Source organism: Lonchura striata, chromosome 28, assembly GCF_050655825.1.
Source record: "Lonchura striata isolate lonStrDom1 chromosome 28, ASM5065582v1, whole genome shotgun sequence".
Lineage (NCBI taxonomy): Eukaryota > Metazoa > Chordata > Aves > Passeriformes > Estrildidae > Lonchura > Lonchura striata.
In genome coordinates this window covers 5262438-5283173 of record NC_140730.1, presented here as the reverse complement: position 1 = coordinate 5283173, position 20736 = coordinate 5262438, and the positions used below count along the sequence as shown (strand labels likewise).

Here is a 20736-nt window from a genome sequence, read left to right as displayed (position 1 = left end):
CCGCCTCTTCCTCCGTGAGCCCGCAGAGCCCGAGCCCACAGAGCCCCTGCCCACAGAGCCTGATCCTACAGAGCCTGAGCCCACAGAGCCTGATCCTACAGAGCCTGATCCTACAGAGTCTGACCCTACAGAGCCTGATCCCACAGAGCCTGATCCACAGAGCCTGACCCTACAGAGCCTGAGCCCACAGAGCCTGATCCCACAGAGCCCGAGCCCACAGAGCCTGATCCCACAGAGCCCGAGCCCACAGAGCCTGACCCTACAGAGCCTGACCCTACAGAGCCTGACCCCACAGAGCCTGACCCTACAGAGCCTGACCCTACAGAGCCTGATCCACAGAGCCTGATCCCACAGAGCCCGAGCCCACAGAGCCTGATCCTACAGAGCCTGACCCTACAGAGCCTGATCCTACAGAGCCTGATCCACAGAGCCTGAGCCCTCAGAGCCTGATCCCACAGAGCCTGACCCTACAGAGCCTGATCCTACAGAGCCTGACCCCACAGAGCCTGATCCCACAGAGCCTGACCCTACAGAGCCCGACCCTACAGAGCCTGAGCCCACAGAGCCTGATCCCACAGAGCCCGAGCCCGCAGAGCCCGAGCCCACAGAGCCTGACCCTACAGAGCCTGATCCCACAGAGTCTGATCCCACAGAGCCTGATCTTACTGAACCCGACCCCTCAGAGCCCGATCCCACAGAGCCTGACCCCACAGAGCCTCAGCCCAGAGCCTGATCCTACAGAGCCTGATCCACAGAGCCTGAGCCCACAGAGCCTGACCCCACAGAGCCTCAGCCCAGAGCCCAGCCCTCCTCTTCCTCCCTGATCCTACAGGGCCCAGCCCTTCTCTTCCTCCCCAATCCCACATCCCAGCCCTCCTCTTCCTCTGTGCGCCCACAGAACCCGAGCCCACAGCCCGGCCCTCCTCTTCCTCTCTGATCCTACAGAGCCCATCCCTCCTCTTCCTGATCCTACAGAGCATAATCCCACAGAGCCTGAGCCCACAGCCCAGCCCTCCTTTTCCTCCCTGATCCCACAGCCAGCCCTGTTCTTCCTCCCTGACCTCACAGCCCAGTCCTCCTCTTCCTCTCTCCCTCCCAGCCCGCTCTGGAGCTGTCCCCATGTCACACAGACCTTCCTCCCCACCTCAGATTTGGGGTCCAGCGGTGTTCTGCGCACCCTGTGTCCTCCAGGGTGGGATTGACAGAGGGCACAACCCCACTGGGATGGGAATTTTCCCGTGGAATTCCCAGCTCCTCACAGCCCCACGCTGGAAATTGTGGGTTCCCCCTCCCACCATGAGGGGGTTTTTCAGCCCCTGCACTCCTCGGGGTGATTTTTCTTGTAAATCACAGCTTTTTTAGGAATACTTGCACTGCAGAGTGCAAGAGGGAGGTGTCTGATTTGATTTTAATGAAAAATATTGGCTTTGGGAACTGAGGATTGAGGAAATCCTGCACCTTCCAGCCCTTCCTGGGGGCTGGGGATGGGAATGGGGGCGGTGGGTCCTGGCAGGGGGATGGGGATGGGAATGGGGGTGGGTGGGTCCTGGCAGGGGGATGGGGATTGGGGTGTTGGGTCCTGGCAGGGACACAGGAACTGGGCCAGCTCAGGCACTCCCTGGGCTGCTCCCGAGGGCTCCAGGGGCTCCCAGGGATTTGGGGTCTCTCAGGGGCTTTTGTTGCTGTGAGGATCCTGGAGCATCCTGGGCTGTTCCTTGGGGCACACATGAGCTGGAGGGGTGGTCCCAAAAATCTGGGGTGCTCCCAGGAGCCCAGGGTGTTCCCAGGAGACCTGGGTGCTCCCAAAAATCCAGGGTGTCCCCAGGAGCTTGGGGTGTTCCCAGGAGTCCGGGGTGTTCCCAGGAGCTCGGGGTGCTCAGAGGGCCCCGGGATGCTCCAAGGGTCCAGCACCTCCCACAGGGCTCTGTTCCCTCTGAGCAGCCCCGGATGCTCCAGAGCTCCCTGGACACTGCAAAGCCCCAGGATGCCCTGAGGAGTCTGAGATGCTCCAAAGCCCCCCAAGAATTCTGGAAGCCTCAGGATGCTCCATGAGCCCTGGAATGTTCCAAAGTCCCTGGGGTACTCGGCAGATTCCTTGGATGCTCCAAAACCCTGGGATGCTCCAAAACCCTGGGATGCTCCAAAACCCCTGGGATGCTCCAAAGCCCTGGGATCCTGCAAAACCCTGGGATGCTCCAAAGCCCTGTATCCCACAAAACCCTGGGATGTTCAAAAACCCTTGGATGCTCCAAAACCCCTGAAATTCTCCAAAACCCCCAGGATGCCCCAAAACCACTGGGATGCTCCAAAACCCTGGGATCCTGGAAAGCCCCCAGGATCCTCCAAAACCCTGGGATACTCCAAAACCCTGGGATGCTCCTGAATGCCTTTCCCTCTCCGGGATTCTCTAAAACCCCCAGGATGCTCCAAAACCCTGGGATAAACCAAAACCCTAGATTTCTCCAAAAGCCCCGGGATGCTCCAAAACCCCGGGATGCTCCAAAACCCCCGAGATTCTCCAAAACCCGCAGGATGCTCCAAAGCCCTCAGGATGCTCCAAAACCCCGGGATGCTCCAAAACCCCGGGATGCTCGAGCTGCCCGCAGACGCCGGGATGCGGGTGCGGAGAATCTCCCGGGAAAAGCAGCCGGGAGAGGGGGGGAACGGGGCGGGGCGGGCCCGGTCCCCCCCCCAGGCCCCCGCCCGCCCTTCCGCACGTTCCTTCCTCCCCCCGGCATCCTCCTCCTCCTCCTCCTCCCCCCGCTCTCGCGACAGCTCCGCACAGAAAATGGCCCCGCGGCCGCCCCGCCGCTGATGCGCGACCCGGGCGGCGCCGGCCCCGCCGCAGCCCCGGTACGGCCGGGAGGGACCGGGAGGGACGGGCGGGCACCGGGGCAGGACCGGGACCGGGGAACGGACCGGCACCGGGAATGGATTGGCACAGGGGGTGCGCAGACAGCCGGAGATTTACCGGCACCGGCGGGGGTGTACCGGCAACCGGGGGTGTACCGGCACCGGGGGTGTACCGGTATCAGGGGTGTACCGGTATCGGGGGTGTACCGGTATCGGGGATGTACCGGCACCGGGGATGTACCGGTATCGGGGATGTACCGGCACCGGGGATGTACCGGTATCAGGGGTGTACCGATATCAAGGGTGTACCGGTATCAGGGGTGTACCGGTATCGGGGGTACCCCGGCACCGGCGGGGTGCTGGCACCGGGAAGGGAGCACTGGTACCGGGGGATGTAACGGGCCAGGGGTGTACTGGCACCGAGGCTGGATCGGTACCAGGGATGAACCAGCACCGGTACCGGGGGATGGACCGGCACCGGGGCTGGAGCTGCCCCGGGGCCAGCAGCGGTACCGGAGCGGGGCCCGGGGTACCGGGGCTCTGCAGGGAGCCGGGACCTGCGGCAGCCCCGGGGCTGCTGCCCGCGGGGGCTCCAGCCACGGGGTCGCTGCCCACGGGCTGGGTGGCCGTGGCTGTCACCACCCCCTGGACTTGCAGCCATGGGTGTATGGCCCGTGGGGGGCTACCAGCCCCAGAAACCAGTAGCCAGGGGGGCTACCCTGGGATTGTCACCTGTGGGGCTGACAGGCACAGGGGGCCACGGGAGCCACTGCCCTCGGTTCAGCAGGACCCCCTCACATCCCGGGCTGCCCCTGCCGGGATCTGCCCGTGCTCCCTCCATCCTCCCGCGCCTCTGGGAGCCGCTTTGGGGCTGTCCGAGCGGGGGGATCCTGCCCTTGGCCACGGGGTGAGCTCGCCTGGTGCTGGGCTCAGCTTTGTCCAGGCTCGGGGAGGGAGCTCCAACATCCCCCGGTGGCTCCTGAAGGGAAAGCGGGGCTTTTTCCCAGCTGATGTGGCCGGGTGGATGGGCAGGTAAAGGTGGGCACTGGGGTGGTGTGGGAATGTGGGGAAATGGCAGCAGGGCTTGGAGCACCCTGAGGGCCAGTGGGGACCCCCAGGCCAGGGATGTGACACCAAGGCCGGGCACGAGGCTCAGCACTCGCCCCTCTGGATGCCCACCCTGGCTTTGGGGGGTGCTCCCCAGGCTCCTCGGCAGATTGTGAGCTGGAACGCAGGGAACCCCTCCAGGGAGGGGTGGCACCGCAGGCAGCAGCTTTGCCCCAGCCCACGGCCGGATTGGGGCACCCACCTTGCGTGGGACACCTGGAGCATCCTGCCCCCGGCACCCCCAGCTCGGTGAGCTGCCGGCGCTGTCTGAAGGCTCCAGGAGAACGCACAGGCTGTGTTTTAGCTGGGCTGGTGGCACTGCCGGCGCTTCCTCCCCCGATGCGATCACATGAGCCCCTTGTTCCCAGCCTTTGTCTCAGCTCTGCGCCGAGGAGCCGCGGCTAGGGGCAGCCTCCTCATCCTCGGGCCTCAGAGATGCTCCAGTCGGATTATTTGTGCCATTTATCCTCGCGGGGTGGGTTGAGCAAAGTCTCAGGGTATGGATAAAGCCCCCCCCCCGGATGGTTTGAGGGGGATGAGCTAATTATTGTGCTAATTATGGTGTTAATAATTCACTGAATCAGCAGCACAGACTCCTCGGGGTGATGGGCAGCTGCAAACATCCTGCCTGCCCTCATGGCTGGCAGTCCCTGGAAGGATTTTTGGGGTCCCTGTTCACCCCACAGGGGTTGGGAGGAGGGAGTTTTGTGCCAGCAGGTTTTTGGGGAGGCAGGAAAATGCTGGGGATAATGACAGGGACAGGATTTGGGTTCCAGGGCAGGTTTGCACTGGTGGTCACATCTTGGGGGGAGTCATATTTCTAGTGGGGTCCTGTCTCTGGGGGAATTGTGTCACCAGGGGGGTGACATCTCTGGGGCAGTGACATCTCTGGGGCAGTGATATCTCTGGTGACCACGGGAGGTCACTGGGGATGGGGACAGTGGCAGCTCAGCAGCACCTGGGCGGGGTGTCACACTCAGGGCTGCAGAACAGACAGTGCTGGAGGAGGGGCAGTGTTGGCCACCATCCCAGGGGAGGTGACAAATGACAGCAAGATGATCCAGGTGCCACCTGCTCTCTAAAAACCTGGGCTGGGCACAGGGCAATGCCACAGTGCTGCCACCGTGTCCTCTGCCATGTCACCCGTGGGGAACGTTGGGGCCAAGTGTCCATCTCGCCTGCCCTCACAGGATCTGCTCAAGAGCTTCTCCAGCTTTTCCAGAGGGAAAATATCATTTTACAAGGCATCACTGGGATGCTGCAACAGGGAAATGGAGAGTGGCATCTGTGATCCCAGAGGTTCCAACATCTCAAGGGGCTGCTGCCTTTGACCCTGGGGCTCCAGGAGCTCCTGTCCTCTGCTGCTGATGGGGAAAAATGTCCTGATTTCTTGGGGAGACTTTCCTGTGCTGCCCCTGAGCTCTCAGCACCGTGGCCCTGCTCCTTTTGAGCTCATCTGGAGCCTGCCAGTCCCAGGGCTCTGCCAGCCCAGGCTGGGCCACCCGGCTCTGATCCAGAGGGGCTTTTCCAGCAGGGCAGCAGGAATTTTGTCTCACTGCACTCTCCAGCACGGTGCTTCCAGCTCTCACACATCAGGATTGGGCACCAAAACGTGGCCATGCCACAGGGACACTGCCCAGGGGCTGGGCAGGCAGGCACAGCCCTGCCTCAACCTTTTCAGCGTTGTCTCCCTCAAAAAGAAGATTCCCAAGACCCTTTTTCCCACCAAACCCCTCATTTCTACCTGATGAACAAAGCTCCATCAAAGCTGCCGGGAAATTCCCGTGTTTACCCCATGTCCTGCAGGGATGAAGGATGGAGATGGAGCATCCCCTCCATCCAGGGCTGAATTTCTCCTCCTGGGCCATGAGCAGCCCCAGCCCTGCCCCAGATTCCCTGTTCCATGGCCAACCCCTCTCCATGGTTGGCTGATCCCATCCCGAGGCTGCTGAGCTGAGAAAACAACAACAAAAAAAGGCCCCACAAGCCCCAGACAAAGCCAGGACCCGGGGGCAGCCACAGGAATAATCCCACATGGATTTTTCCCCTCTCCCTGATTTATTTCCCGCTGGGCTGTGATCCCAGTGTTCTGGGTGCTGCAGGAACAGCTGCTGAGCCCGGCTTGGCCAGGCTGAGCCCCTCTGGGCGAGACCCAGAGCTGAAAGCTGGGAAATGCCTCTGGAGCAGATGTTAATGGGAAGGATGGGGTGCCCCAGCACCAGATTTCCCAAGGAGTTACTGAGTTCTTGGGAAAGCATCACCCAGTGGCCACTTCTCAGCCCCATCACTGATATTATTGTTATTATCATTGTCATTATTATCAATATCAGCATTATCATCAGCATTATTATAAATATTTTTACCCTTTTATCCTTTCTATTTTAACCTTTTGACCTTATTTTCATCATTACTTATTATTATTATTGCCATTATTACCACCATTTTCTCTCTCACTCCAACATTAAGACACTACAGGGAAATCTCCCAAACTGAGGGGATTTTCCAGATGATTTTCATTGGGAATTTGAGTTTGGCTTATCCACATGGGAGCCTTGTGCCAAGCCAATGTAATTTTGGGCAAGAACGGTTCCCAAGTGCCCATCATCAACTCCCAGTCACTCAGTGGGACCTGCTGCTCCTCCTGCCTGGAAACCCTTTGGAATTTTGAGGGGAGCACCCAGTGAGCCCCCCAGCCCTGGGAGCAGGAGGCTGGAGCAGCTGCAGCAATCCGTGGTTTGGCTGTGCCTTGGAGGGGATCCCCTTGGAGGAATTCCCCCAACTTGGGGGAAATTTTAGCTACAGTTGCTGTGGGCTGGACACGAACAGGATCCTGGTGATGCCTGGGGGGATGTCAGGGGGGTTTGGGGACCACCCTGGGCTGGGAGAGACGGGAAGGGACAGCGACAGCTCTGGGATCTCCTGCGGGCTCAGCCCTGGGTGGGAGGATCAGTCCCACAACCACGGGGCACCGAGGAGGAGAAGGAGGAAAAGAAAGAGGAGGAAGAGGAGGAGGGAGTCAGTGTGGCCCCGGACTGGGATCTGACCCCCCTCCCTGATCCCTGTGCAGCATCACCAGGAGGAGCCGCCGTGTCCCTGTGCCCAGCTCCAACCAGGCCATGAAGACAGAGAAGGACGAGCCCGTGGCCACCTTCTCCCTGCGGGGCAAATTCGGCATGGAGGGGGCAGGTGAGTGCCCCAGGAGCAGGGGAAAGCCTTTGGTCCTGTGGCTGGGAGGTCCCTCTGGCCGAAGCCCCCCCGTGGGGATGTGCCCAGGTGTGCCAGGGCGTGCCTGGGTGCGCAGGTGGCATCACCCAGCGTGTTCCAGCCGCCAGCAGGCTTCACCTTCACACCTGGGAAGGCTGCTTCCCTAGGGCACAGCCAGCTCTCACACCCGGGGGCTCCGGCCTCTCCGTCCCTGCAGCCAGAGCCCCGCTTCACTGTTCTGAAGGGATGGGGAGGGCAGGGCGCTGCTGGGGCAGGGCCGAGCCTCACGAGCTGTCCCCGCAGGCTGCAGTGCCCCGGCCCTGCCCGGTGCCCCGATGCCGCTGGCGGGGAGCGGAGGGACCCCGGCCCCGGAGCTGCGGCCGCTGAAGCGCAGACCTGTCCCAGGTGAGCCCAGCCCCGCCCCGGGGAGGGGACAGCGACGGCCGGGGCAGGGCCGAGGCCGACGCGGCATCTGTGTCCTTGCAGGGAAACATTACCAGTGCTCGAGCTACGGCTGCAAGCTGGCCTTCCCCAGCATGCAGGAGCTGATGGACCACCTGAAGGTGCACTACAGACCCACGCAGTCCCTCGAGGGTAAGGCCAGGACACGCCACGCTGCGAGGGGGCAGAGCAGGGCTCAGAGCCGAGGCAGCGCTGGCGGGGGGAGATGGGAGCGGCCCCAGCAGCGGGGCCGCTGCTGAACCTCTCCCCGAATTGCTCTGCCCAGGCAAAACCTTCCGCTGCCCCACCCTGGGCTGCGCCGAGACCTTCCCCAGCATGCAGGACCTCATGGCCCACATGAAGGTGCACTACAAACCCAACCGCTACTTCAAGTGAGTCCCCGTCCCCATCCTCCTCTCCGCGGCCACCCGGCGCCCCCGAGCCCCACCCCGGCCGCCGGGGCTGGGCTGCGGGCGGTGCCCGGCTCTGACGGCTCCTTCCCGGCCGCGCAGGTGTGAGAACTGCCTGCTGCGCTTCCGCACGCACCGCTCGCTCTTCAAGCACCTGCACGTCTGCTCCGACAGCGCCGGGGGCTCCGCGCCGCCCCCCCGGCCCGACCGGCCCGTCCTGCCGCCCGCCGCCCCGGAGAAGGAGCCCCCGGCCAAGCCGGCCGAGGGGCTGCCCCGGCTGCCGAGCGCTCCGCGGCCGCTGCAGAAGGAATCGCCGGCGGCGGGCGCGGACTCTGCCGCGGCCGCGCTGCCCTCGGCGCTGCCCGGCTCGCTGGAGCCGCTGCCGCTGGTGTCGCCGGCTCCTCACCCCTTCCCGCTGCTGGAGCCCGGCCTCTTCGGGCCCTCGTCCTTGCCTCGCTTCTCGGGGCCGCCACCCCCGTCCTCGGTGCCGTTCCTGTCCTACGTGCCCCCCTCGCCCTACGGGCTGGCGCAGCCCCCGGCTCAGCACCGCCTGCGGCCCTTCCTGCCGGGCCACGGCCCCCCCAGCGTCTCCAACGCCGTCTGGAAGAAAAGCCAAGGTGAGAGCGCCGAGCCGTTCGGGACAAAGCTTCTTCTGCTCCCGCCTTGACCAGCAGCAGCTCCCGAGCAGGACCAGCCGAGGATTCGGCCCCCTCCTCCCCGCTCCGGCCCGGCCGCCCCCCCCAAAAAAAAGCCCCGTCCCGCCCGTGCCACCCCCTGGGTGATGATGCTCGATTGGGCCAAAAAAACGCCTCCAAATTCTCCCGGCCCTGCTGCTCCCCGGCGTGCGGGGGGGCCGGGCCAGGCCTGCCCTCCCACATGTCCCCCCAGGGAGGGGAAGACCTAATGCTTGTCTCGGGCCTCGATTCCCTCCGCAGGTGTGAGTGTCAGCCCACTCCTCCCATGCTTTGGCTCAGGAGTGACTCCAGGTTAGTTTGGCACCTCCTGGGTGGGGGCTGCTTTCTGTCACTGGGGGGTTTGGGGGGCGGCGGGGGGGGCGCAGGGGGTGGGAGATGCCCCAGGGGCACTGCAGTGCTCCCGGGAGAGCAGAGGGGGAGGGCGGGCTCCCTCCTTTTTGGGAGCCACGCGGAGAGGGGATGCGGCCCAGCTGGGCTCCGAGGCAGGGGGGGTACCGGCTGCACCCCCCCAAAACCCCCCAGCCTGGCCCCGAGGGCAGAAGCAGCAGGAGGAGGAGCAGCAGCAGCAGCTGCCTGGGCTCCGGTGCCCCCAGTACCCCCAGTGCCCCCAGTACCCCCAGTCCCAGCCCAGAAGCCGCCGTGCCCTTTGCTGCGGGGCGGGGGGCACAGCCTGGCCCCCTGCTCCCACATTCGGGGCTCTTCCCTTGGGAAGGGAACCCCTGAGCGAGTGGGGCTCAGAGCGGGGGCGCTCCAGCCCCCACAGCCCCGCGGCACCACCCGGCTCCGGGCGATCCCGGGGCGATCCCAGGGCGATCCCTGTGCTTCCCTGCCCGCCCGTCCTTGCAGGGCACTCCTCCAACAGCCGCATCGTCTGGGAGCACACGCGGGGCCGCTACAGCTGCACGCAGTGCCCCTTCTCCACCGCCTCCCGCCAGGAGATGACCCTGCACATCGAGGACCACCGCAAGAACCCCCCGCCCGGCCGCCTGGAGGCCGACATGGGTACGGGAGAGACCCCCGGCTGCCGGGATGGGCTCGCTGCCCCGCGGGGATAAGGCACATCCTGCTCCATCTGTCCTGGCACGGCCTGGCCGGGTTCCAGTCCCTGCTTCCCCAGCCTGCAGCAGTGCCCCGGAGGGGTTTGTGTGCCCCCCCTGTGCCCCTGGCCCCTGCAACGGCCTGGGGACTGTGTGCCCCCTCTGTGCCCCCAGCTCCTCAATGTCCCTGGGGTCTGTGTGCCCCCCCTGTGCCCCCGGCCCCTGCAATGGTCTGGGGGGTGTCTGTGTGCCCCCTCTGTGCCCCCAGCTCCTCAATGTCTCTGGGGTCTGTGTGCCCTCCCAGTGCCCCCCTGTGCCCCCAGCCGTCAATGTCCTTGGGGGCTGTGTGTGCCCTCTCAGTGCCCTCTCCATGCCCCCCAACCCCTGCTGTGCCCTGGAGGGGTCCATGTGCTTGCCCTCTCTGTACCCCCAGCCCCTGCGATGCCCCTGGGGGTGTCTGTGTGCCCTGCCAATGCCCTCCATGTGCCCCCCAGCCCCTGCGATGCCCCTGGGGGTCCATGTGCCCCCCCCACGAGGTGCTGACAGTTCTCTCCCCTCTCCCTCCAGATTTCGGGGTGGGCCTCGCCCCGTTCCACGCCAAGCTGCCGCCGGAGGTGGAGAACTCCCTGTACTCCCAGCTTTGATGCCCTCGGCTCCCAAGGGACTCTCCTGGCGTGCCCTGAGCCGGGCAGGGGGCACAGCACAGCCCCTGCACTGTGCAGGGACAGGCAGCCCTCCCTGGGGACAGGAGCAGCCAGCGGGGCCGATGTTTCCCCTGGAATTTCTCCCCTTCCTTTCCATTTTTGGGGACTCTCCAGCAGCCGGAACCTCTGTATCTCCCTCCCCTAAAGGTTTTGTTGCTTCAGCCCCGGGGGCTCTGCGGGGAGCCCGGTAGGTTCTCAGGAGGTAGTGGACTTCTCTGGAATGAGATCTTGGAAAAATAAATGGGAATTGTACAGGAGTGGCAGCCGGGAGAGGCTCTGTCAGTGCCCGTGGGGGCGGGGGGAGCGGGGCTGGCACTGAGGAGCCCCCCAAAAACCAAAGGAGGGGGACATGGGGACACAGGGGGGTGTGACCCTGTGCCCCCGGGCCGGCCCTGCCAGGGGCTGGCTTGGGGAAGGGGCAAGGGAAGGGTTTGGGAAGTTTGGGAAAGGGGAAGGTCTGAGGAAGAGGAAGGGATGCTCCATGCTGCCCCTGCCCCCTGCCAGCACATCCAGAGCACGCAGGGCTGGAGCCTCTGCCAGCTGCACCCCAGCAGCCAGAGCAGGGTGGGAGCCCACGCCCCGGGCAGCCCCCGTGCCTGGCCCGGCCCCGCCGCAGGAGGAGGGCATGGGATGGCACAGAGAGCCACGGAGAGGGGCAAGGGCCCAGGTGCCCAGCCCGGGGCGGCTGCACCCCCCGTGGGAGCACCCTGGGGCTCCCCCAGTCCCGCTCTGCCAGTCCCAGCCCAGCGGGGTGAAAAGTTTGCTGCAAACTGGTTTGAGGGGAGACGTGCTGGGACCTGCTGGGAGCACAGCAGCCCCAGCTGGGAGCTGGGAGCGAGGGATGGGAGAGCCGGGAGGGGCCACGAGCACCGGCAGAGGGCTCAGAAAGGCCCAGTGGCCACCTGGGCCGGGTGGGCACCCCTTCCTTCTTCTGCCATGCCTTCCTCCTTCCTCCTACCATCCTTTCCTTCCTCCTGCTGCCACCCTTCCTCCTACAATCATTTCCTTCCTCCTGCTGCCATCCCCCCAGGCTGAGCAGCACCCGGGATGCCCCCGGGGCTCTCTCCTGCAGCCCCCCTGAGCTGGGGCCGTGCCCCCCCAAGTCCAGCCCGGTCCCCTCGGGCCCTGAGCAGGGGATGGACACCCTGGAGTGACCCTGAGCTGCTGAGACCTCAGAGTAACATCAGAGCTCATCACAGAGCCAGCACGGGGTCACAGAGTGCCCCAAAGGGGGGACCCCGAGGTCCCAAAGTGGGGCAGGGGGCACAGCTCAGGCCCCCGTGCCCAGCTGGCACAGGTGACTGCCCTGGCCCCCAACCCACTGAACACTCCAGGACAGTGCCACCCCAAAAGGCAGGAGGGAGATCCTCCCCAAGCTGTCCCTGCCCCTGGTACGGCTCTGCCCCCGCCAAGGGGGCACGGGGGTGCTGCAGAGCCCACGGTGCTGGGACCCCACCCCACAGCAGAGCCCCACTCTGTCCCTGCCAGCCCAGGCCGAGCCAAACCCAGCCCTGCCCCCAGCAGAAACCCAAACGTGCCCCACAGCCCCACTCCGAGCATTCCTGGCTGGGCCCAAGGCAGAGGCAGCCAAGACAAGCTCCATAGCAAAGGATTTTTAAAAATGGAGTTTTTATTAAAGTTTTATCCAAATTTTGTAACAAAAGATACAAAAGGGCTGGAGATCCTTATTTCTGGGACTAGTCTGACCAATCAAAACCTGACAGTTACTAGGCTAATATAAAATCCATACAATCTGCTAAAAATGCAGGGAAAAAAAATTAGAAGTAACTGCTGCTCTGACTTATTTTTTTTTTCTTTTTTTAAAATTCCTTAAACATTTATAAGTTACTCAGTTTGCATTTTACAGGATTAGTTCTTCTCCGAATGGTCACAGCGACTGTACAATGCAAGAGACACCAGCAAAGCGAGACAGGAACGGGGATGTGCTGCTGAGCACCCCAAACCCGAGGCAGGAATGGGAATGTGCTGCTGAACACCCCAAACCTGAGACAGGAATGGGAATGTGCTGCTGAACACCCCAAACCCGAGGCAGGAATGGGAATGTGCTGCTGAACACCCCAAACCTGAGACAGGAATGGGAATGTGCTGCTGAACACCCCAAACCCGAGGCAGGAATGGGAATGTGCTGCTGAACACCCCAAACCCCCGGGAGGGGAGGGGAGGGCTGGAGCCTCGGCCCCGGGGGCACACGGAGCTCCCGGGAATGCCACAAAGTGCCAGTGCTTGTCTGCACCCCCGGGCTGTCCCCACCCGAGGGATGCTGCTGGCTGGACACCTCCGGGATGCCAGGGAAGGGTTGGGAATGCTGCATGGACCTGGCTGGCTTCCCCAAATCCTCCCTCCAGCCAGCTCCACCTCGAGCTGGAGCTCTGCTCCCTGCTGGGAAGACGGGAGGAGGAAGAGGAGGATGCCCAAGCCAGGCTGGCACCAGGGGCCCGTGCAGAGGTGGCACTGGCTGGCAGAAGGACCCTGAGAATTTCCAGGCTAACACGGTCTGCAGGAGCATCACAGTGACGGTGGCTGCACAGGCTGGACAGTGAAATGAGGAGGCTGAGGAGCAGTATCCCCTCACCTGCCTTCCCTACCCCTTCCCAAAGATGCTGCAGGCCACAAAACCCCCCCTCACTCGGGACAGCCCGAGGGATGGTTCCTAATGGCCAAAGGGAACATGTTCCAGTTTCTAAAATCCAACAGGAAAGCAAGTGCAGGGTTACTGCAAGGTGCATTGGCAGAGGTACCAGGTCATGCAAGCAGCCCCCCCTCCCTCCCTCCCTCCCTCCCCACAAAAGCCCAGGCACCCCCATCCCCAGCACCAAAGCAGCTTCAAGCATGTCCAGAGATCACATCACCATGATTTCAGATCTGAGACACCCTCGGGGATGGCTGCGAGTCCACGGAGAGGAACCAGATTTTGCACCCGAGGTGGCTCCAAAAGCGTCTTCAGAGCCCAGGGCTGAGGGCACGAGGGTGGCAAAGGCCTTCTGTGCTGGCAGGGTGACAGCTGGAGCTCTGGGTCCAGTGTGGCACAGCTGATTTCGGACACACAGATACCCTATGGAGGAGATTTTTTTTTTTCTCTTTTTTTTTGATTTTTTTGGGCGCTTTTTTTTGCCTTTTGGTTTTTTGTTTGTTTTTTTTTTTAAGCTGCTGCACAAACCACCGAACGGAGAAAAGCCTTTGGTCATGAGATATTTGTGAGAAAAAAATGGAGCCTTGTATGGAAGATTCCCCTGAATGCCTACAGTATTCTAAATCTTAAAAAAATATATTGTAGATGCTGCAGCCATACAAAGGGGGAGGAGGAGGAGTGGGAGACAGGGATTTACAGTCTCACACAGACACGACAGGGAGGTTAAGACAAGCACAGTCAGAGTCTGTAAAACTGATTGGCTCGCTGGGATCAGTCATCCTCATCATCCTCTTCATCCTCTGCATCTTCCTCTCCTTCATCCTCTAGACTTCGTTTTCTCTTCACCCCGCACGGATGCTCTGCAAAGAGAAGGGGGTTCACTCTCCCAGCCCAGAGCAGCAGCTGAGCTCTGCAGCTGGGAGCAGGCACGGGACAGGCTGGTACCATTTGGGAGCAGATCCACCCTGCCCTGCTCCTCCTGGAAAAGCTGGCACGAGACGCCAACAACCTTCTCTGCCCTCCAAGCATCCTGTAGAACAGCTCAAAAGGGGATTCTTTTTGTTGTTGTTGTTGAGCACCCTCAAAAACACAGCATGTGCAGAAATCAGGCACTCCTGACCAAGCTCACGGGCCCCTGTGCTGGCTCTGCTGCAGCCTCAAATCCTGGGGCAGTTCTGGGGCCCTCAGGACAAGGACATTGAGGGGCTGGAATGTCCAGGGAAGGGAATGGAGCTGGGGAGGGGTCTGGAGCACCAGGAGCAGCTGAGGGAGCTGGGAAAGGGGCTCAGCCTGGAAAAAAGGAGGCTCAGGGGGGACCTTGTGGCTCTGCACAGCTCCTGACAGAAGGGGACAGCTGGGGGGGTCAGTCTTGTCCCAGCTAACAAGTCACAGGGTAAGAGGAAATGGCCTCAAGTTGCACCAGGTGAAGTTTAAGTGGGATATTGGGAAAAATTCCTTCAAGGAGAAGGTGATTAGGCATTGGCACAGCTGCCCAGGGCAGTGGGGAATCACCATCCCTGGAACTGCTCAAAAAAATGTGGATGTGGCCCTTGGGGACAGGGGTCGGAGCTGAAGATGGTGGTGTTGGACTTGGTATTAGAGGGATTTCCCAACCTTAACAATTCCATGATTCATCCAAGATCACTTGAATTCACACCAGCCACAATATTCTGTCAGCTTTCATCCGGGTGTTTGTTTGTTACAGCCAGAGGAGTCTGGCCCCAAGCTCAGGTCCAAGCTGATGAGAGGGGAACGTGCCCCCAGGAGATCCCCTCACACCTCCTGGGACAGCAGCCCTGCTCCTGTATGGCCCATCAGGTCCCAGAACTGCTTTTCTAAGCAACTGACCTCTCACATTTCCCAGAACAGCTGGAATTTGGAGGTCCTGAATCCCCTTTCCCCCGCTGTGTGACCTTTGATGATGACACTGCTCAGAACCAGCTTGGGCAGAAAAGCTCCAGCAACAACAGCCCTGCACTGAGGCTGAGGAAGCTCCAAAACCACCAAATATTTCCCTGCTGAGGGGGCTCTGCAAGAAATTGGATTGTCAGGACTCAACTCACCCTCCTCAGCTTCATCTTCTTCATCCTCCTCACCATCCTCCTCCTCATCTTCCTCCTGGAGTGAAAACAAGAGGCTTTGTTGCAAGAGCAAGCAGAATTCCATGAGCAGTAATCCCAGTCCTCCTTCCCCTCTGCCACCCCACTGAAGCCTCAGGGTGGCAGGAGAAGCTGCTGGATCCCAGGAGCTCCTCACATCCCACGGATGGGCTGCATGGATCCATCACTCAGAGCCATGGCAGGGCCAGGCCAGGGCTGAACTGGAAAACTCTCTGGAGTTTGTGACTCTCAGCAGTCCAGAGTGCAGGAAAAGAGAGAAACGCCTCAGATCTGCCCCCAGAGAGGCTCCTGTGACCTGGGCCACCAGACAAGGGACAAACGTGTGACCTGGTGACAGCCTCACCTCGTCATCTACTCCATCCTCCTCCTCTTCACCTTCCAGATCGTCGTCTTCATCTTCCTCGTCATCAATGACTTCTTCATCCAAATCATCTTCCTCCTCATCATCCTCCTCTTCCTCACCTTCTACCAAAAGGGGGAGGGAGGGAAGTGCCCCATTTCCCACACCCAGGCAGCCCTCACCCCTCAGTGCCGTGTGAGCAGCAGGCAGGGAGGGGTCCCAGAGGATGAGGAGGGACAGCACCAAGCCCCGTCACCTCCCAGCCCCACAGCCAAGGGGTGAGGGACCCACACAGCCCCTCCTCCTCCAGTGCCAACCCCACTGCTGCAACCCACCCTGAAGTGAAAAAGGGGTCGTTGCCAAGCAGGAGAAGCAGGAGGAGAAAAAAATCCTCACCTTCCCCATTCTCATACTCATCTTCCAGTGCATCCCCATCTGCTTCAGGGTCTGAGTCTGGGGCTTCCTGCTCGTCAGCATCGAAGCCATCCAGGTAGGTGAGCTGGGGCAGGAGGGCGAACACGCTCTCCCGGTAGTTGATGAGCATCGTCACCTCGCAGTTGAACAGGTCCAGACTGCGGAGGTTTGGCAACTTTTTCTGCAAAAAGCAATTTGGTAAGGTTATTTCCAGCGCTGTCTGAAGATCAGGAAGCCAAGGGAGGGTGGATGGGGTAGTGCACAGCTCCAGCACAGAGTGGTTTTGCCCCACATGCTGCTCAGATGGAGAGGAGTCACTGCTCCTCTCATTGTGGGCACAAGGAATTTCTGTCCAGCTCCTCTGTCCTGGCTTCCCTTTTTGGAACCAACTCTGTATTTGCAAATCTTTCTTTCTTCTGAGCAGGCCCAGCAAGCTCAGGAGCAGCTGAGCTGGACTCATCCTGCTCAAAAGATCAGGCAGAGCTCAGGGAGAGCTGCAGCCTGGCTGCCCTTGGCACAGCCCAGCTCAGGCCATTACACCGGGCACCACACCAAGGAAAGGAGGAGCAAACCAATCCCAAATTCCTTCTGGAGGGAATGGATGGACAAAACAGCCAGTGAGACAAATGCCCTGCGTCAGACCTGCCGGGTGTCCCTCACAGCATTCCTGGGGCAGCTCAGATGGAGCCTCAGAGGCCTTTTCCAGCCTCACTGTGGGAATGGGAATGGAGCCCTGCGGTGCTGGGACAGCAGAACCTTCAGGCTGATGGGACAGATGCCCTCAGTGCTGTCCAGTTCCCTCATTCCATGACACCCCAGGTGCCACCTACCTCCAACTGCCTCCGACCCTTTCCCGGTCCCTTCTCAGCTGGGCACTGAGCATCCACAGTTTTACTCATCCAGCCCCATTTCAGGCTTCTTTTAGCAACTGGCTGCTGCTTTTCCAGACTGAGGAGCCATTAACTACTGGCCCAGCCTCAAACTGGGATCAAATCTGTTCCCATCAGAACCACGAAGTGCTGTTGGAACAGTTACCAAGACGTTGGACTCCTGCTGCACAGACCCAATCCCCAAAGCAAAAGTCATCCCTGGGATTCCAGCACAGCCTCCACTCACCAAGGGCTCCAGGGTATTGATGTCTTTGATCTTGTTGCCACTTAGGTTCAAGTGTGTCAGGTTGGGAGTTTTCTCTGCTAGAACTTCAAGGCCACCAGAAATCCTATTATCACTCAGCTCCAGCTGAAGGGAGGGAATATCACATTGTCACCAAATGTTTCAGCTCGTGATACAGGGAAGGAAACTGCACCAAGAACTGCGCTACAATGAGCACACAAATTTCCGCTCACAGAGCTTAAAACCCCCTCCCTGCAGGGACACAGCACTGCCAGCCACCCCCATGCTGGTAAGTGCTCTAAAATCCAAAATATTTAAGGTGTCATGAAGCTTCTGACAGCAGCACGAGAGCAGAAAAGCAAGACAGGAAGGGCTTTAAGCACCTGAAGAGCTCAGAAGGTTTCTGTTGCACATTTAAACCAACCCCTCTCTTGCTCAGATAGCGAGCAAAGAGCAAAATTCAATGTATTTTCTGGCAAATACAGGAAAACCAACTGCCACCAGGGGCAGCACAAGGCCAAGGGCTGCTGGAGATGGGAGCAGAGTCCTGACTCACCTTCCGGAGCTTGTTGAGTTTGGGGAGGTTGGACACGGACAGCAGGTTGATGTTGATCATGCTGAGGAACTCCAGGTTCTCAAAGTCTGAGGAGAGGCCGACCACCTTGCCATCCTCTGAGCGGCAGTTGTCCAGCACCAGCTCCTTCACCTGCACAGGGACACCCACAGCTGTCACCACAGCTGCCACCGTCCCCCTGGACCTCGAGGTGACACCACCGACATATCCAGAGCACGGCTGAGCCTCCAGCTCCTCCTCAAATTTAAGACCTTAAAGCCAACTAACTTTTGGTGACAGTCCCTCACCGTGGTTGGGGTTTCACCCTCTAAGCACAAGCCACCAACGCGCTCCTGCTGTCCCCTCCAAGGTCCCCATCCTCCAGGGGTTTGGAGCCATGAGGTCACATCCCAAAGCTCCCTGCACATCAATAAAGCTTTCAGAGTCAGCTTCAGGCTCTGCTAAAGAGCGGCCAAGCGAGGTCAGCTGGGTTTGTCCCCTCCCACTTTGTCCCCCACACCACTGGGGTGACAAAACCTGTCCCCAGAGGACTGACTTCCCTGTGACAGCGTCCAGTGAGGTGACACAGGGGCCTGGGCAGGGCTCAGCACATAAGCTCAACCTCAGGCTGGTGACACAAGAGCACTGACGGCACCAAACATTGTGCCCAGCATGGATTCCACATCCAGGAACCTCCAGGAATTCAGCACATGAAGGAACCAACCCCTCAGTGCCACCAGGACCACCAAACATCAGCACAGAACTGCTGTCCCCAAACACCTGGAGGGAAACAGCCCCAGTTCTCACACACCACTCCCAAAACCTGCTTTTACCCCACACATTCTTGACAGCAAGATGCAAAAATGAGCCTTGGCCAGAAGGCTCGTGGCGCTCTCCAAATTCCTCCTTCGCAGCGCTCCCATTTTACCTCTCCTGTCACATCAGCCAGCTCTCAGGGAGTCATTTTAAAACCTCTCTGCCTTCCCAGAGGGAGAGGCTGGGGGCTGCTGGGCCATCTTTGCCACCTTCACAGCACAAGCTCAGAATGAATTATGGCTTCAAACTCCTCAAGTGCCATCGGTGCTTGGGGGTGTGAGTGGAGGCTCTCAGAAGTTTTGGAGCAGAGTTTGTTTTGCCCTCAACATGACAGAAAACTGACGTGCTCCAACCAAACTGGGACTGTCACCGTGGTGGATGTAAAGGTGGTAAAGGGCAGAACTGAGTGGCTGCTGCTGCGAGGTGTGGGCACAGAGGTGAGCCCGAACTCCACCACCATGGAATCCTGGAATGGTTTGGGTTGGAAGGGACCTCAAAGCCCACCCAGTGCCACCCCTGCCATGGCAGGGACACCTTCCACTGTCCCAGGCTGCTCCCAGCCCTGTCCAGCCTGGCCTTGGGCACTGCCAGGGATCCAGGGGCAGCCACAGCTGCTCTGGGTGAGCCGTGCCCAACCCAGCCAAGCCCTTTCTGATGGCCCAGGACACACAGCAGGGACACCCAGCCCTGACCCCGCTGCTCTGCAGCTCCTGGCGTCACTCCACGGGCACCAGGCGCTCGCAGCTCCTCCTGCCCAGCAGCTCCGCTCCTGCAAATCCCCTGGCCGCGCACGAAGCCGCTTTAATCTCCACCCAAAGCCCCGCTCACCGCCCGTTCCCCCGGGCTCGGGTGCCGCGGCCGCAGCTGCCACGACACCGAGAGTCCCCGGGCCAGGGAGGGACCGGCCACGGCCCGGCCCCGGGATGGGGAGCGCCGGGAAAAGGGAGATCCAGAGAAAAGGGAGACCCAGGAAAGCGAGCGGGGAGAGCCAGGGAAAGGGAGAGCCAGGGAAAGGGAGCGGGGAGAGCCGGGAACGGGAGATCCAGGAAGGGGCGGCCGGAGCAGAGCCGGGGACGAGGCGGCCCCGGAGCGGGCGAGGAGCGCTGGGCCGGCCCCGCGGCCGCCAGCGGAGGGGACCGGGCGGCCCCGGCGGCACCTCAAGGCTGATCCCCGCAGCCCCGGAGCCCTTCCCCGGGCGGAGGAGCCCGCGGGAGCCGCTCCGGGCCCGGCCGGGCCCCGCTAACATGGCCGGGCCGCCATGGCCGCGCGGGGCCGCCCCGCACCGGGCCCGCTGCCCCCGGCCCGGCCCGGCCCGGCCGTGCCCCGCCCGCCCCGCTGCCCCCGCGCCGCTCCGGGCCGGGCCGGGCCCCGCCGCCCCCGGCGCGGCCCCGGCGCGGGCGGGCCCCGCCGCGCACGTGCGCGCCGCCATGCCGGGGCCGCGGGCCGGGCGGGAGCGCTCCCGCCGCCGCGCCCGCCGCAACCGCCCCATCCCCACCGCGCCAAATCCGCCCGGTCCCCGCCGTGCGGGACCCCCGCGGGCCGCTCTCCCTCCTCCTCCTCCTCCTCCTCCTCCTCCCCGCCCGCAGCACGTGCCGCCCCGCTCCCCGCCGCACCTCGCTCGGCTTCTTGTTGCGCAGCTCCAGCGTCAAGCGCTTCTCCATCTCCATGCTCCCCGCCGCTCCGCCCCGCCGAGCCCGAGCCGCGCTGCGCTCCCGGTGCCGCTCCCGGTGCCGCTCCCGCCCCCGCCCGCGCGCGCCGCCGCCGCCGCCCGGCGCAGGAAGAGGCGCCAACGGCAACAAAGGCGCGCGCGGCGGCGCCCCCTGCCGGCAGCGCCCCCTGCACGCCGCCCGCGAGACCCGGGTTCGAGTCCCGCCGGGACCGGATTCGAGTTCCATGGGACCGGGTTCGAGTCCCGCCGGGACCCGGTTCGAGTCCCTCTGGGAGCCGGTTCGAGTCCCGCCGCGACCCGGTTCGAGTCCCGCCGGGACCGGGTTCGAGTCCCGCCGCGACCCGGTTCGAGTCCCGCCGCGACCCGGTTCGAGTCCCGGCGGGACCGGGTTCGAGTCCCGCCGAGACCAGGGTTCGAGTCCCGCCGGGACCCGGTTCGAGTCCCTCTGGGAGCCGGTTCGAGTCCCGCCGGGACCGGGTTCGAGTCCCGCCGCGACCCGGTTCGAGTCCCGCCGGGACCAGGGTTCGAGTCCCGCCGCGACCCGGTTCGAAGCCCGCCGGACCCGGTTCGAATCCCGCCGCGACCCGGTTCGAGTCCCGCCGGGACCCGG

General features: G+C 62.2%; 2 protein-coding genes across 5 annotated transcripts; one reads left to right on the top strand and one right to left on the bottom strand.

The window, feature by feature from the left end:
- The first annotated feature begins 2696 nt into the window (after window positions 1-2696).
- ZNF414 (zinc finger protein 414) lies at window positions 2697-10708 on the top strand. Of its 2 annotated transcripts, XM_031507133.3 has the most exons (9): window positions 2697-2853; window positions 7028-7146; window positions 7468-7569; window positions 7651-7758; window positions 7892-7997; window positions 8118-8632; window positions 8951-9001; window positions 9557-9712; window positions 10315-10708. In XM_031507133.3, exons 2-9 carry the CDS (start codon window positions 7077-7079, stop codon window positions 10389-10391), a joined length of 1185 nt encoding a protein of 394 aa, XP_031362993.2. In that variant the 5' UTR covers window positions 2697-2853; window positions 7028-7076; the 3' UTR covers window positions 10392-10708. The 2 variants fall into 2 exon arrangements, with proteins under 2 accessions (XP_031362993.2, XP_085418680.1); XM_085562554.1 differs by lacking the exon at window positions 8951-9001.
- A 1355-nt stretch (window positions 10709-12063) lies between these two features.
- On the bottom strand, window positions 12064-20201 carry LOC110478017 (acidic leucine-rich nuclear phosphoprotein 32 family member B). Of its 3 annotated transcripts, XR_014950293.1 has the most exons (8): window positions 20071-20201; window positions 17645-17794; window positions 17092-17214; window positions 15958-16156; window positions 15565-15686; window positions 15165-15219; window positions 12616-13961; window positions 12064-12455 (listed from the first exon to the last, which is right to left on the bottom strand). XR_014950293.1 is itself a non-coding variant. In XM_021544307.3 (7 exons), the coding sequence occupies exons 1-7, from the start codon at window positions 20122-20124 to the stop codon at window positions 13873-13875; spliced, it is 792 nt and encodes a 263-aa protein (XP_021399982.1). In that variant the 5' UTR covers window positions 20125-20201; the 3' UTR covers window positions 12064-13872. The 3 variants fall into 3 exon arrangements, 2 of the variants coding, with proteins under 2 accessions (XP_021399982.1, XP_021399983.1); XM_021544307.3 differs by having other exon boundaries at window positions 12064-13961; XM_021544308.3 differs by having other exon boundaries at window positions 12064-13961; window positions 15565-15683.
- Between the last annotated feature and the right edge of the window lie 535 nt (window positions 20202-20736).